Raw genomic sequence first — 17,882 nt, 5'->3', positions numbered from 1 at the left:
ATGTACACAAAAAAGGCCTAACAATGCTGAAGGAAATTAGTGACACTAACATGAAAAAAAAGGATGAAAAAGAAAGTACAAACAGTATTTTATGGATAAAAAAAAACAAAAAAATAATGATGGTAATTTGTAAAATACAGTATTTTAGCAAAATAAATAACCAGCTTAGATCTACGTAAACTGATTTTAGAACTTGCAGGGGACCGATTATAAATAACATAATGGATTGAAGTTTATCCTTTAGTTGTTTTTTTTTTTTCTTTTACGTTTAATTCTACTTTAACATTATGCCGTCAATCACTTTACATCAGGTTGAATCCATCAACACTTTGCTTTCTCTATGTGTCTGATTAAAATTCACATAACTAAATAAAATAGCGCTAGCGATAAAGCCTGTGTGATCAGCTGTAAAATCTATTTTGCAGCTCAGACGACGCCTTCGGCAAAGTCAATTTAAACTATCGAACAGAGAATGGCCTATCTCTCCTTCACTTGTGCTGCATCTGCGGCGGTAAGTATGGTTCCTCGATATAAAAAAAAAAAAATACTACTTCTATTTAAAAATGAATACAATATAAACACATTTAATGGTACAATAAGCAGAGCAATCTTTTTATTCAAATGAGTAGAGCGGGATATATTGCTGTTCAGACTTCACCGTTCCATCGCAAAACAGGAATTATTTGTCAAGCCAGCAGCAGGATGGAGTCTATTATTGGTCTCGGTTATCGAAAGAATCTAAAAGTAAAAAGGACTGTGGCCAATCAAATCTTTCCTATCTCTTTCTAACAGCTGGAATCTCATTGGATATTGTGAGCAAGGACAAACGCTGTAGGTGAAATACTGTTCCTAATAGGTGAACTAATAAACGAACATCCTATACACCCTTCCCAGCTCCACCAACCGCCCCCCCCCCCCCCGGCTTACCGCTTTACTTACCTTGATTGGTGATACAGTCTCACCATCCACACAGACCGGTGCAGCAGTGCTGGGATATGAAAACTTTGCTATTCTTTCCCTAGGGATGGATCAGAGCGGTTCTGATTGGTTAGCATGATCATGTGTTGGCGCTGACTAATCACAACCACTGTACTCCATCTCAGCATCCCTAAGGAAAGAAGAGGACAGTGTGGTTACCAAACCTCAGAACCATTGCACTGGGCTTTGTGGATGGTGAAACTGTATCACCCATGGAGGTAAGTGCAACGGGGGATGACGAGGGTATAGGTGTGTGTTCATCTTTTCAGAAAAAATTACACTTCAAAGCAGAGCTCCAGCCAAAAGGGGAAGCACCACTTGTTCCGCTGCCATGTTTGACACCTTTCAGTGGGGAGCGGTACTTCCCTCAGCCTAGATGGCGGCGGCAGCATCCGACAGCCTACTGAAAAATCAGCTTGGGTGAGGACACCGCTGGATCCCTGAACAGGCAAGTGTCCTAATAATAAAAGTCAGCAGCTACAGTATTTGTAGCTGCTGACTTTTTTTTTCTGAAGGAGCCTGGAGCTTCGGTTTAAAGCTAAACTTCAGCCAAAATCATGTATTATATTGGCTATAGATGGGCTCAAACCACTGTCAAGTTTTAACTGCTGTCCCTATATAAAAAGTCTGAGAGCCCCAGACCAATGATCTAATGGTGGCTATACACAGAACATTTTTTAAATAAAATTGTGTTGTCGATTGGTTTACTGTCCAGGAGAAAAATATGGTCCGAAAGATCAAAAAGATGATTTGATATGTCATACATGTAATGATCTTATTGTTCTCCCTACTTTCCTATAATCGGATTTCTCGCCCAGACTGATTAGAATACAGTAATTTTGAAAAATTTGCTCGCTGACACATTGGGGTTGATTTATTAAATCTGGAGAGTGCTAAATCTGGTGCAGCTGTGCATGGTAGCCAATCAGCTTCTAACTTCAGCTTGTTCAATTAAGCTTTGAAAAAAAAAAAAAATCTGGAAACTGATTTCCATGCAGAGCTGCACCAGGTTTTGCACTCTCCAGTTTTAGTAAATTAACCCCAGTATGAGTCTTTTCAGTAATTCATAGATTTGATTATATTGTCCGATTTTGTGAAGAATGCTGAGATCAGAGTGTTATGTGTATGCCCTCTGTAAGAGTCTAAAATCTTCTATTATTTGTCTCTGTTCATAACATAAGTAGTTCTTGCATTTTCCATTGGCTGTCTTATGTTATAAACAAACACTAATTTTAAAAGATTTTGAATTCTTAGATCTTTGGTCTGGAGCTCTCATTAGACTCAGACTAGGCGTGCGCACAGGATTGTGCCAGGTGTGCCTGGGCACACCCTATTTACCCCGTGTGGTGCAGATTCCCCCTGTTTAGACCGCTGAAGTTTCACCAAAGCCCCCTAATGGGGCTTTTATAAAAATTGTAAGATAAAATAATTAAAAAAAATGTTAAAATAAAAACTACTGACACTGCCACACTAACACCAATTTCTGCTAGGGTTGCCAACTGATCACTAAACCAGGACACACATTAAATACACAGGTTCTGTGGCTGATTAAGTTCGTAATTAGACTCACTTAGTGTTTTATGTGCATTATATTTGTCTCAGAACCTGTGTAATTACTGTGTTTCCTGGTTTAAAGTGATGAGGTGGCAAACCTTATCTCTGCCCTACTGACACCGTCCACTGATCTACTGACACCGTCAGTATAAATACACATGCACACACACACACATAAGTGTGTAGCACCCTACAGGTAGATGATAGGTAAAGGTATAGTGGGCCTTGTCTGCAGGGCTGTGATTTATTTAGTCAGGATGTCATGGTTTCCAGATGTGCCTGCTGAAGGGGAAGTCTCCCCACTGCCTCCTGTGAGAGGGTTCTCATAGGGCGGTGGAGGAAACCCAATCAGGGGACACATCCAGGCTTGTAACTACCCCAGAAGGCAGATTGTGCTGCAAGGGATTCTGGGAGTGGGTATAAGTTTGGGGGTGGCACATGACACAATGTCTTTGGTGGGAGCAGAGTCCCAGGATGGAGAGTGGGGCTGTCTCTCCTCCTGTCTGAGGAAAGAGGATGTCTCGAGGTGTCGCCTGAAAATCCAGAGAGTTGAGCTGAGGGGATCCGGAACCTGCAGAGAGAGAGAGGGGTCCAGTCCCAGGAAAGCCTACACAGGTCGTGACTCGTGAGTACTGAGGATGGCCCCTGGGGGTCTGCCAGAGTTGAAGGGGACCACTCCAGAAGAGGTTCGGGGATCCAGTGCCAGCTAGCGGAAAGGGGGCACCTAGGTTGAGGACCCTGAAGTTACAGAGGGGGGTACATAGACAGTGAACCCCGACGGATTCAAGGCTAAAGGGGGCACCTACTATTGGGCCCTGAATTGTACAGAGAGTGTGCCAGTTGGGATTTACAGTTCTACAAAGTACTACCTCGAGCATAGGGAAGTATTCAGTGACTTGTTGCAGTGTAACAGTGTCGGTGGTTCTACAATTTCACAGTCCTGGATCTTTTGGACTTTAAGTCAAGGATTCAGCACTTCTATTAAGCTAAAGAGTATTCTCAGTTAGTGAGCGTTGGCTGGCGCCGGCTGGCATCAAGGAAGCGCCAACGGGCATTTTTCAGGAACCAAGTCCCAAGTGTACATAGTTGAAGCCTAAAGGAGTATCCCACCGATTCCTTTCTCCTATCCCCTTTATCTACAATAAAACAACAAAACCAAGATGCCGGAGTGGTCCATGTCTCAGCCTCTACATCCAGGGCCGCAGCTCACATGGGCTGGAAAGGTAACCAGTAACAATCGCAGACCCACATCAGGCCACAGGCCTGGAAAACCTGGTACACGTGTTTGAGCTTTGGGGTGCACACCCTAATGCCATAGACTGGGCACACCTATGCAGGTGAATCTAAAACTTTGCGTCCCCTAGATAAGGGGTCCCCTGTTTGATTTGAGAATGGCCTCTCTGGCATTACTTCACCCATTATGAATTTGTTTTCATTTTCCGCCATGATCTATAGCTGTATCGAACCCAGCACCTCCCATTGACAAGTTTTAATTGACAGTGTCCACACTGGGATGACTTTATTCATTTCCTATCTATTTAACAGGCAAGAGACAGAGCAGGAAGTCAGGGGAAACCTCTCCATTTCCTTTATTTTTCATAGGTGTCAGCAGAACAGGAAGTGAGGGGAATTCACTCCATTTCTTGTCTTTTTGATGGTTATCGGACAGTAACAGGAAGTATGGCAAAACTCCCAAACGGAAAACAGCCCTGAAAACATATTTGCTTGTAGAGTAAAGGAGATTTAGATCCTCTCTTGGGGCAGATTCCCCTCAATTCCTGTCTAGGAGACAGGTGTCAGACAGAACAGGGGGAGGAGCGGGAGCTCCTCTATGGGTAGTGTTTCTACCTCATACCTTTAAACCGGGACACATATTAATTACACAGGTTCTGAGGCTAATATAATGCATATAAGGCACTAAGTGAGTTTAATTACCAACTTAATCAGACACAGAACCTGTGTAATTAATGTGTATCCTGGTTTAAAGGGATGAGATGACAACCCTATCTATGGGGGACAGACAGACTGATTTAAAAAGAGATGTTATAACTCTTCCCTGATCCTGCAAGAGCTGATTTACACTCAAATATTTTCCCTGTGGCATCATTATCTCTTTAACAGGAAGTGAGGGGAAATCTCTCCAAAATTGAAAAAGAAAGCAACAAAACACTCAGGAAAAGACCAATGTGTTTCAGGAAATATGACTGCCCTCCTTCTTCAGGGCTATAAACATATAAATTTGTGAATCTAATCAATATTATATCGACCGATATCAGTTTTTTGTTGCCGATACTGATACCAATATTTTGGTCAATGCATATCGGTGTCGGCCGATATTTTTGTACATTTAAAAAATTTTTTTTTTTTTTTTTTTTCTTGACAGGTACTCTTGTGGAGGGATCTTGGGGTCTAAAATACCTCAAACCCCTCCTCTGCACTTAAAAGCATTCACAACGCCAAGTTTAGCTGTTTTGAATGCTGTAATTTTTTTAAAATTTGGCTCTGAGTACCCGGAAGTGATGTCATGACATCACTTCCGGGTTTTTACATGGAGACCCGATCAGAGCCGAATGCGGCTTTAAGCGGGTCTTTGGTGGCCGTCCAGGCTGGTTGCCCGGGTCTCCCAGTGGGACGGGAGATCCGGGCGAGCCATGGAAGGCAGCGGGAGGGGAGGGGGGCGTCCCCTCCCGCTCCTTGTCATGACAGCCGAGCAGCTTCTCATCCACATCGGTTGTCATTACAAGACAGCCGACCGTCGGCTATGGACGCCGGTACCTGGGTGATGCCTCTAGCTGCAGGCATCCCTCCGGTACAAGCACTTTCCCGAAATATCGGCAATATCGGTAACCTCCGGGGCCGATTCCGATATATCGGGGAAAGTGCATATCAGCCCCTGATATATCGGCTTTACCGATAATCAGTCGATCCCTGATCTAAATATTATAATACTGTAGTGATAGAAAATGTTACTACATATAGAAAAACTTAGATAAAATATCCATTCTAAATAATTATGAAATGAATTTACTCTATTAAAAACCTGAAAGAAGTTATAATCCTTCCCTGATCTATCCAAAACTGATTTACACTCATTTCCTTTCCCAGTGGCAAAGTTGTCACTGGAACAGGAAGTTACGGGAAGTCTCTCCAAATGGGACAAAGATAACAACATAACGCTCAAGAAAGGCCAAGATATTCCAGGAATGTGAGAGTGCTACTTCTTCAGGGCTATACATGTATAAAACTGTGAAATGAATCAATTTCATACTAAATGATGTTAAAATACTGTAAAACAATATAAACTGTTACTACATATAGAAAAAGTTAGAGAATACAACAGTTATAAATATATTATAAATTAAAATGACTTAAAGTGATTGTAAAGTCTTGTTCTTTTTTTTTTTTTTTTTTTTTTTAAATAACAACCATGTTATACTTACCTCCTCCTCTGTGAAGTTGGTTTTGCACAGAGCAGCCCCTATCCTCCTCTTTTTGGGCCCCTCTTCGCTGCTCCTGACCCCTCCCTTCTGTTGAGTGCCCCCACAGCAAGCAGCTTGCTATGGGGGCACCCGTGCCGAGTTGCAGCTCTGTGTGTCCATTTAGACACAAAGCTGCCATTCGGCCCCGCCCCCCTCTCTCTCTCCTGATTGGCTCACTGACTTTTATTGACAGCCGCGGGAGCCAATGGTGCCGAAGCTGTTTCTTAGCCAATCAAGAGGGAGAGTCGCAAGACGGCCGAGGGACTCGTGGACATCACTGGACAGAGAGGGGGCTCAGATAAGTGTTAGGGGGTGCTGGGGCAGCTGCTACACACAGAAGGCTTTTTATCTTAATTCATAGAATGCATTAAGATAAATAACCTTCCTGGCTTTTCAACTCCTTTAATTCTATTTAAAACCAGAGCAAAGTTATCACATTTCCCTGATTTACCCTTATTTCCTGCACATATGGCAAAGTTGTCATTGGAACAGAAAGTGAAGCGAAATCTCCCCAAAAGCCAACATACTTCAGTAGTTATGGGTCCCCCTCTTTAAACAAATAAAAATACTATAAAAAGATGAGAAGGATATACAAAGAAATATACAAATACAATATTCAAACAAATATTATAAATTCATTTTAAAATAAAATGGATTAGTTATAATTAGTCTATTCAGTAGAAGGTTAGTTTTAATCTCATTCATACATACCCTATTAACCGCCTTAGCGGTATCCCCGAGCGTGACTCGGGGTAGGAATTTTCTGCTATTAGCGGTATCCCCGAGTCACGCTCGGGGTCAATGGGCAGAGCGTGCAGACAGCGCAGCGGAGCTTCTCTTACCTTATCCTGGCGATCCAGCGATGAGCTCTCATTGCTGTGACCGCCAGTGAGATCTCCGCCGCTCGTCTGTCGGTAGGAGGACTTCCTAGTTCCGTTCCCTGCAGCAGCAATGCTGCATGGGAGCGGAACTAGGGAGGGAAATTAAAAAAAAAACAAAAAAAAAACGTTGCACAAAACACATAACACATTTTATATTATATATATGCATATATATATATATATATATATATAAATATATAAATATATATATATATATATATATATATATATATATATATATATATATATGTATACATATATATATATATACCTATATACACACACACACACACATATATATATATATATATATATATATACCTATATACACACACACATATATATATATATATATATATAAAATTATATTATTGATTCGATTATAATTCATGCGTTATATATATATATATATATACACACACACACATATATATATATATATATATATCTATATACACATATATATAAAATATATAACGCATGAATTATAATCTAATCAATAATATAATTTTATTATATATATTATATATTAAATAATAAAATAATATTATTGATTCGATTATAATTCACTTGTTTGTGTTTCAAATTTATCACATCTGGGATGTCTACTAGAGTCTTGTTTTGGTCAGGTTTAAGTCAGTAATTACTAAGAATTGTAGGCCTATAATACATAACGCCAAATTTCCATGAAAAGAATTGTACCGCTTTTGGAACAGAATTCCTGACAGAATCATACCGCCAGGGAGGTTAAACAATGTTGGTTATATATAAATGGGATTAAAGTGAAAAGGTTATACAGTATGTCATTTTTTTAATTGGTTATATATGAATGAGATTAGAAATAACCTTTTAGACTGAATAGATTTAAATCATTAATTTTAATTTATCATTACATAGTTTGGAATTAGTTGTTATCATATTCTTTATTTTTTTTAGTCTATTCATATAATTTTTTTTTCCCATAGTATTTTTTTTTTCAGTATCCTAATATTATTTAGATATGAAATGGATTAAATTCATGATTTTTAAGTTTATAAAGGGTGACTCTCACAACCCCCGAACCGCGTTGTTTTTTTCCTGGTAACTTTATAACTATAATAAATAGAGCTGCCAGCCAACTCCAATATACTTTTTAACCCCTTCCCGCCCAGCCCCAGTGTCCCTAAACCCGGGGGGAGCAGGAAGGTCTTGACTACTGTGATTGGCTGTCACATGATCGGGAGCCAACTGGGAGCTGTCTTTAACAGCTTGGTCACTTTGTGTGGAGCATGCAGTGAGTGTGCTTGCAGCACACAAATCTCTCGCGCTCATGAATGCATTTGTGCGGCAAGTGGGCATTAAAGCCCACCATCTTTGCCACCGCACATATGCATTATTTGGGTGTCCAAAGGTAAATACGCATTGTGTAAAGTGACCTTGCTATGTGCACTGGTGCTTGAAACAGTCACAAACACAATGCCTCCTGGGCTTAGGAAAATAGCCTCTCCAGATGGGTATGTTTATATCTTCATTACGCTTGAAAGCGGATAGCTACGCTCTTGCGGCCCTCAAAGACTTGGGAAAGTCTACAACACTGCAACCATATAAAAACACACAGAGGGCGCACCGACCTAGTGCATTATCCTGAGACAAATAATTTATTGTATTGAAAACATGGTAAGTATTATACTCACAAAGTTGCAATTGTTAAAAGCGCATCACAGATTTATCTCAGCATAGTTCCGTCCAAATTGTGTCAACATGTACAACAGATACTGAAGATCCCCGTGTGCTGATGCGTTTCGAGGAATTCCTCTTCAGAGCCACACCCAGCCATAGAAGTTTCCTAATGCTAAACCTTTCATCAATTTTCTAAATTGCTGCATCTGTACATTTCAAAAGCCAGTATAAAGGAATAATACTGTAGTGGTAAAAAAGCAGTAGTGGGTTTAACTAATCATTTTTTTTGTATAATTTTCCTATAAGGGGGCATGGCAAGGGGTGTGTCCTATGCATGCATTCTTTTGCTAGTAGGTGTCCCTCGTTACCATCTCAAAAAGTTGCGTGGTATGTGTGTATAAAAAAATATATATATATATATATATATATATATATATATATATATATTATAGAGAGAGAGAGCAAAAAGAAACTGACAGGGTTTTAACCCTTTCCTTCCTCCATCCAAATCCTAAAAAATTAGGTAGTTTTGGCTTAAGGTGCACACAGAAATACACTGTACCTGTAATACTGCAAATTGCATTTCAGCCATGTTTTTCTTTGCAGGTACAAAGTCTCATATCCGAACGTTAATGCTGAAAGGCTTAAGACCATCCAGATTGACTAAAAATGGCTTCACTGCACTGCACATGGCGGCCTATAAGGTATGATCTATGAAGGCCCTCCATATTCTCTGTCAAGGATAGGAGGCACTTTGCTGAGCTGTCCTACTAAGCTGACCAGTGGGCTAAGGCCCCTTTTGGTCTGTTAAATAAATGATTGGAAAGAATGTGTTATATCTGTTGGATAAGTGCAAAAAATGTTGGTAATTCTGCTGGAAGTAATGTAAGCTGTTAAACTCCTGTGCTCTCTAAGTCTGCATATTACCATCTGATAGCATTTTTTCCCCCCATGTTATGGAAACGAGGAGAGGGAGAGGTGTTCTGTAGTACTTAAAACACTTCCTGCTCTAGGTGTGACAACATTGCTCCTCCATAGATACAGTGTAGTGAGTGAGCTTTGTGAGTTTATGTAAAATTAACTTCTCTTATTTGCTTCCTTTTGGTTGGATAAATATGCCATTGAAAATGTTTTGCTCTATATGTTTGATAAGTGCAGAGCATACTCGATGATTCTACCCGAAATCCAGTGGTGTCCTTAAAGCAGTGTTATCAACCCTGCCTGGTTTATCTCTCCTTCTGCCTGTACTACGGAGAGAAAAGAGAGAGTTGTTCTTTATTTCTAATGTGAAAGGGGCTGGTTGGAGGAATAGGGAGTGTAATGGTGAGACCACATCCCGAAAAATGGAACAAAGAAGAGGAACCCCCCAATGGGACTTTAGAGGTCTTCAAAAGTAGAACCCCTGAAGACAGATAACTTTCCAGAAACGCGTCAGTTGTAATAACTATACGGTCTACTTCTTAACTGTTACATTGTACCTGGTCATTCACATGATGTATTCATTTTAGGGCTAGCCACCCATTTTGATGTCTATGTATGTATTGTATTTTTTTTTTTTATACATTTTTTGTAAATAAAATCATACTTTTTATACATATATACTTTTCTCATTGCTTAAATAGCAGTACACTACTTTTGAAGACCTCTAAAGTCCCATTGGGGGGTTCCTCCTCTTTGTTCTGTATTTCTAATGTACACTATATTACCAAAAGTATTGGAATGCCTGCCTTTACACACACATAAACTTCAATGGCATCCCAGTCTGAGGCTCCATTCACACATAAGCAGTTTGCTTTTGAGCATTTCTACAGTGCTTTTTGTGTTTTTTTTTTTTACCACAAATTTGCTGCGATTTTACCCTGATTTGCCTTTTTCGTTTTTTATGCTTTTTTTTTTTTTTTGGCAAATTTGTTGTTGGGCAGATTAAAAAATGCAAAATGCAAATCGCGGCACAAACAATGTAAAAGTGCACAACATGCTTTTTTTTTCCAGCTTCTCTATTGAAGTCTTTTGAATCAAAAATGCAAAAAAGCACTGTTTTGCATTTAAAAGTCCCTTACCCTTTCCAAAAACACAGACGCACAAAAAGGCACAGAAACCTATGTCAAACAAAATGTCCTGCAATTCTGCAAAAAAACATAAAAAAACGTATTGGTGTGAATAGAGCCTGGGTCAATAGGTTGGCCCACCCTTTGCAGCTATAACAGCTTCAACTCTTCTGGGAAGGCAGTCCACAAGGTTTAGGAGTGTGTCTATGGGAGTGTTTGACCATTCTTCCAGAAGAGCATTTGTGAGGTGAGGCACTGATGTAAAGGCCTGGCTCGCAGTTTCCGCTCTTATTCATCCCAAAGGTGTTCTATCGGGTTGAGGTCAGGACTCTGTGCAGGCCAGTCAAGTTTCTCCACCCCAAACTCGCTCATCCATGTTTTTATGGACCTTGCTTTGTGCACTGGTCCAAATCATTTGGTGGAGGGGGGATTAAGGTGTGGGGTTGTTTTTCAGGGGTTGGGCTTAACCCCTTAGTTCCAGTGAAGGGAACTCTTAAGGCGTCAGCATACCAAGACATTTTGGACAATTTCATGCTCCCAACTTTGTGGGAACAGTTTGGGGATGGCCCCTTCCTGTTCCAACATGACTGCGCACCAGTGCACAAAGCAAGGTCCATAAAGAACACCTTTGTGATGAATTAGAGTGGAGACTACAAGCCAAGCCTTCCCATCCAACATCAGTGTCTGATCTCACAAATGGTGAAACATTCCCATACATACACTCCTAAACCTTGTGGACAGTCTTCCCAGAAGAGTTGAAACTGTTATAGCTACAAAGGGTGGGCCAACTCAATATTGAACCCTACGGAATAAGACTGGGATACTATTAAAATTCATGAGCGTGTAAAGGCAAGCGTCCCAATACTTTTGGTAAATATAGTGTACTTTCTATCCTAGGGTGATAGCACTGTTCCTATATATATATATATATATATATATATATATATATATATATATATATATATATATATACAGTGACTGAGTGTTGTCACCCTAGAACAGGAAGCGTGTTAGATGCAGATTAAAATAAACAGAAAAAATAAATAAAATAAAACTAATATAGCCACTACATCTGAGAACTGGAAAGCAGCAATATAATACATTTTATATTCTTAGATTCTAATACATTTTATCTAAAGGGTAATAAGGAACACCTTTTTTGCAGGTTTGCAGATCACTAAGCACAAAAAACAAACACCAACCAAAATTTGTTGTAGCAATATTGTCACAAAACATTTCATAATGAATTCTGGAAAAATTGTTTGCAGGGTCCATTTTGCAGGCGCCCTGTCAGCTCCCTCCATACACAGAGCTGGAGCAGCTGTCAAACTGGCAGCCCTGTTTGCAGATTACGCCGGGAGACTGGTTCTGTAGTCTTTAGGGCTCAGCTGTCAGTGTAACAGCCAGTTCCCAATCTGTGTATCAAAAGCAGCTGTCAGCAGTCAATCCTGGGTCATTTAAAGGGAAAGGGAAATTTTCTGCAAATTGGCTTGCTTTGCTTTATAGAATATAATACATATTCCTTATCCTTCTGCTTTTGCTTGTCCCTTCTCACCATAAAATGTAAAGAATGTAATTTATATTTTTGTTATACTTTTGTTAGGACAACGCTGAGCTGCTAACAGCACTGCTGCATGGTGGGGCTGACATCCAGCAGGTGGGTTACGGCGCTTTAACGGCACTTCACATCGCAACCATCGCTGGAAACCACGAGGTGATTGCATGCACAATTTAAAAAGAATTTCCAAGGACATAAAAAAGAAAATCCTTTGCCACTCTACCCCCTATACTTCTTTATATTTCATAAAAAAAAACTCTGCCTAAAAGACCAAATTACTTACCTAAGGCAGTGCCTAGACTTTGGTTGCAGGAAAGAAATTTGCATGATTTCCTTATCAGCACAGACAGTGTTGACATGGGAATCCCTTCTGCCAAGCAATTGTCTTCTCCCAGAGGGGGGCGGAGGCAGCCATCCCTACCTGGGAGAAGACAGTGATTATCGCTAGCGGCTATAGCAGCCACTTGCGATAATCACAAGTCTGGTTGTACCCAAGATGATGGATCGATCAATCAACTAGGTACATTCAGCCTGCCCAAATAATGATTTGAATCTCGGCCGGTTCAGCGGGAACCATGTATGGTTAGCCTAGACTATGATCACATGTCTAGCCGTGTGCAAGGTCTTTTTTGTTCTGGTCTGTAGTGTGAAAGAGTCCAGACTGCAGTGTCCATCTCACTTCTTTGTGACCTGGGCACTGCCCATTGGCTTCCTGAAAAGTCCATCAAGGGGTCCTGAAGCTTCCAGTAGTGTGTGACATCATGCAAGGGACAGAAACAAGACTAGTTGCCTAGACAATAGAGCCCCAACTGGTCTCCACCACTGCAGAGGATCACGTGAGAGCATGTAATGTTTTTCGGGGTCTTGGAGGCTTAAAAAAATGTGGGTAGGTGCTTAAGGATTGTTTTTTTTTTTAACTGCATTGTGTTTTAGCAAATTATGGGTTAAGTACCAATAATACAACTCTGGTACCTCACCCTGAAATCTTTTAAAGATAAACTAAGGCAAGCAGGCCTACCAGTAAACCCATGACTTATACACAATGCTATAGTAGTGCCTGGCCACTACACCAGGATCAGGTGCGAACTTAGCACAGCAAATTGGCACTTGCGGATGGCAGCCAAGCAGAGTAGTTTAATGACAGTCCAGTTACAAGGCAGGCAAGGTTCACAATAGTTAGGGTCAAATCTGTAGTCAAAAGACGGGCAATGAATAGTTAATATCTTCAACAAGGTAATCCAGACAGGAGAGCAGAACAGACAAGCAGGGAGCTTGAGCATGTGTAACCAGCGCTATCACACGTACATGTAGCGCTATCACAAGCATGAGACTGCAGGCTTGGTGAGCTTAAATCAAGTTTGTTCTCCATCCAGAGACTAGCCACATCAATCACCCTGCAGGTGGACAAACAGACAGGGAGAATGTATCACGACCAAAACCAGGATGCCGGTATGAGACCAGCAGGTGCAATTAAAGCAGGAGCGCTACGTGCTCCTGACAGGTAGCAGGGTATATTCTAGGCAGAGAAAGAATCCTGAGGATAGAGATAATATACCGCACTCTCTGGATCATACTGACTCCTTGTGTTACCACTTGAGTCAATATAGCGCTCTGTAACATCCACTCCTGGGTAGGTGCTGGTCTGCTTCTGTTCAGATGTCCCCCCCTAATGTTTACTTCTTAGTACAGATTTCCAGAATACTTTAATCAAGTGGCATACATTAGAAAATAAAGAAGGGCTCCAAATAGTGAAAGTAGCATTTATTAAAAAAAAATAAATAAAATATTGCACTTACAGCATGCAAAACAATATGTGTAGCTTTAAAACTATATTTTGCCCTATCCAAGATGGCCACCGGAGGTATTGTATTGTTTATGCATGCTGTCAGCAAGCTCTATCGGCTCTCTTTACTAAGGGGTATTTGTTATATGGTTTGTAAGGTGATTCACCATCTTAGGACCCCGTTCCCACCGGTGTCACTTGACATGCAATTTGACAGTTCCAAATCATATGACAAGTCCCACCCCATTGCCGGCAATGGATCCATTCATATTGCCGCATCTCATGTCCCAGCAATTGTGAAAAAGGTCCCTGCACTACCTTTTACCCATTCCATTGTGACTTGCATAGACTTCTGTTAAATTAAGTCACAAGCCGCAATGAAATTGGCAAATCTCTGATGTGCAGCTTTAAAATTTGTTTGGCTTACTATAAGCACTGGTACAATTTAGGTTATGCAATGGCTGATCTGCTTGTGTGTTCTGGAAGATTGACTCAGAAAGCGTTAAAACTCATGCATCGCTATGACCATGAGGAAATAACTATGATTAACAAAAGGTAAGCAGTGGAGGCCTACATGCACTATGTGGCCAAATGTTTGTGGACACCTGACCATCACACCTAGCTTGTTGGACATCCTATTTAAAACCATTGGTATTCATAGGTAGATGGCTTTTGCAATAAATCTGAAAATGAAACAGGGCAGGACCTGTGACGCGGAACGTCACCATAGGGTGGAAGCAGCAGTCATCTTGTTGGCTGGGAAACGATCCTTGCAGATAAGCTCATTATTTTATATTACCTGTAAGCATTTTATTGGCAAAAGATAATAAATGGTGTTTCATTAAGGTGTTGCACTATGAGTTTCTTTTTGCTTTCTTTGGTATTTATGAGTGATCAGTTTGCCCTGAATCATCTGTATGGAATCACACCTAATTAGCTCGATCTTGGGATTGCTGAGGATTTCTGGAGGAGCAGTTTGGTGGATCCTTTGAGCCTTTTTTACTGGTGGGAGGGTAAGCGGCAGTGTGATTGGGGTCACTCTCTCTCTGGTGGTGGTGGCACTTCAAGGAGACCAATCAGCTGGACCTTACCTATACTTTTGGACTTTTAATTACATAGCGCTGCTTTTCAATTTTATATTATTTTGCAATAAATCGTCAGGCAAACAATGATAGATAAGCAAAAGGACTATGTGTGGTCCAGGTGGTCAAAAAGAGCACTGCACAGAAGAAAGATTGAGGCATAGACACCCCAAAAAGTATCACGCTATCATGGACCTTTGCGGCATCTAAACAGCCAGAGTCAAAACCAACATGTAATATAAGAGCCGGTTCACACTACCGCGACCAGAAATTCACCCCATGAAAGAGGCGACTTTTTAGCAGAGACTTGTAAGAGACTTGGAAGATAGGCGACTTTGTCTGTGGGGAATGCTTGGGTAATCTTTTTCTTCTTCCTGGAAAGTCTGATCACAGTCGCTTGAAAATAGATAAGGATCCGACTTAGAGGCGACTCCCATTGAAGTCTATGTGCACAAGTCGGATAGAGGTCGCCTTGAAGTAGTACAGGAACCTTTTCTGAAGTCAGAGCGACTTCAGTAGTGCATATTAAGACGGCTCTCATTCATTTACATTGAATTTGTAATGACAAGAGACTTGGGGCGACTTGAGGGCACACAAGTCGCGTCCCAAGTCAGAGTAGTGTGAACTGGCTCTAAATAATGCACATTTTATTACAAACATACTTATCAATGCAAACCAAATCAAAATATAAACATCTTACAAACACCGCCAACCCCCTTCCCCAGGGGAAGCAAGCACACTACTGATGCAGTGTGAGTAAAACTCTCCGAAACGCGTCGCAAGAATGCCGGTGACGTCATCACAGACCATGCTGCGGTCCACCCTGTGTTCCAGCCTGCAGTTCAGCCCTCATTCTTGTGCACTATCACCGCTGCCACTTCTTGCTGGCCAGGACGGCCCTACACACGGCGGATCTCTGTTCTCAGGATGGTTCCTTGGATGGATGGCGCAGCTCCGGGTCACTGGTGTATTACATTGTGCCTATTCACCTCTAACCACATGTGAGTCTTTTACCTTATTGTGTTGTTATTAAAGTGTAACAGTCTGCACTCAGAGGCGCCTGTCTCTTCTGCTCTCTCCTCTTCTCCCCGCTCTCACAGGCTTGGCTGAGAGCAGCGGGAGCCATTGGTTCATCCTTTTGTTCGTCAAATCCTTTGACGAGGGAGCCGGGGTTGGGGCCAAGCCTCGCTGTCTGCATCTATGGACGCAGGCAGCGTGGCTCGGAATCGAGCAGGCAGGTGTGCCACCATAGGAAACGGCTTCCTATGGTGGCACACCGAGAAAAGGAAGAGCCAGGAGTGGTGGTGGGAACGCGAGAAGAGAAGGATTGGGGCAGCTCTGTGCAATTATATTGCACAGAACTGCTAAGTATAAACCTGTTAAAAAACTATTTAAGACTTTACAATTACTTTCAGGTTTAAGCTCTTTTGAGCTAAAGCCATAAGTTATTGCAATTGTTGACGAACACGATTTTCACACTTCAGTTGTATTTTGGAGTGTTAATTGATGCCTAAGAATACCGACTATAGGTGCGCTACCTTAAAAGCAATATCATGTTTTGGAGAGTCTACAATCTGGGTGAGGGGGTCACATACTTCGCCATAAAGAAAAAGAATAAGAGGCATCTAATTTGTCAGTATGCAACCTGCTTCTCCGAGATATACTGAATTTCAGGCGGTTGTATTAAATCACACGGAAATAAACAGGAGCCGCAGTCTGACCTGGGCCCGCTATGTTTTGCCACCCATAGAAATTGATATAGACTTCTATTTAAAAGCAAATGTGGAGGTCATTGCTTTTTCCATTCTCCTCTAAAAAGCTTCACTACACTTCAATATATTTCAGCATTTTAGTTGTGTCGCTTCCATTTGATTGGCACAACATTTAAACATCAATTCCTCAAGGACTCCTCATCAAGGTAATTTTTTTCTTGTTTTGTTTCGGTTGTTATGGGGAAAAAAAGAGACTAGAATTGTATACTGGGAAAAAAAGCAAGTTAAAAGAAGAAAACTGTGTATAACAAATGTCTGCTCTTCTTTATGTATAAAGCGTGTATACTCTGTGTGTGTTTATATTCACAGTAACACACACCCCAATTGAAATTCAGAACTGCCAGTCCTGAGTCCTGCCAAATGTAACTGCAGCACCTCATATTTTTTTTTTTTTTAATAGTATCCAAATGCAAAAAATGCAAAGCTTGCACAAAAACTGCAACAATTTCAGATGAAAAGATCCTTCCTCACTAATAACATGTAACAATTAGAAAAAATGAACAGCTGGCGCACAACGGGGAATAAGAGTATCACCAGGGACTATACCAGTAATACTGGACGCACAATAACCAGAGTAAATAATTTGTCAATAAAAAGGACAATATATAAGTCCATATATAACAAGGTCCATGGAAAGGTCCATAAAAATCCCAAGGTGCACTCCTGAGGCAGCTCTAGTGACAAGTAGAAGATTTGCTTGGGGCCAACTAGAAGGAAACACAGGCGCCACTCTTAAGTGCAGTAACTTGAAATTTTATTAGGATAAGACCACTGGAATGTGGGGTACTCACAAAAGTGATGAATAAACAAGCACATAAAGACACTCCGTTAAGGATCAGGATGGCCAGAGCGGTAACGGTAGACAGGCTGTAGCGGTGACCGCCGCACTTCCTCGTCCCGGGGATACTCAGATGCCAGTCCGTCGTCACTTCGGCAAGCGTGATTACGTCATGGCGCCGGCGACGCGTTCTCGGAGCATGCGCTCCTTCCTCAGGCCGATATCGCGCCATTTTGGACGTGGGACTTAAGTAGGATGGAAGCCAGAGCCTACCCGGTCCTAAAGCCAGCCTTGATTTTAAGTGTAACGG

At 41.2% G+C, this 17,882-nt stretch overlaps 1 protein-coding gene across 1 annotated transcript in view; it reads left to right on the top strand.

The window, feature by feature from the left end:
* Positions 1-17,882, top strand: part of LOC309561428 (serine/threonine-protein kinase TNNI3K) — a 466,208-nt gene that overhangs the window by 39,007 nt on the left and 409,319 nt on the right. The window contains exons 3-5 of the mRNA XM_082265332.1: positions 426-511; positions 9,158-9,255; positions 12,203-12,313. Of these exons, the coding sequence (XP_082121458.1) occupies positions 426-511; positions 9,158-9,255; positions 12,203-12,313 (295 nt within the window). The remainder of the gene's footprint in view (positions 1-425; positions 512-9,157; positions 9,256-12,202; positions 12,314-17,882) is intronic.

This window comes from Pelophylax lessonae, assembly GCF_965119305.1.
Source record: "Pelophylax lessonae genome assembly, chromosome: 8".
NCBI classification, from domain to species: domain Eukaryota; kingdom Metazoa; phylum Chordata; class Amphibia; order Anura; family Ranidae; genus Pelophylax; species Pelophylax lessonae.
The sequence above is the reverse complement of the archived record's forward strand: the minus strand, read 5'-3'. Positions and strand labels throughout refer to the sequence as shown.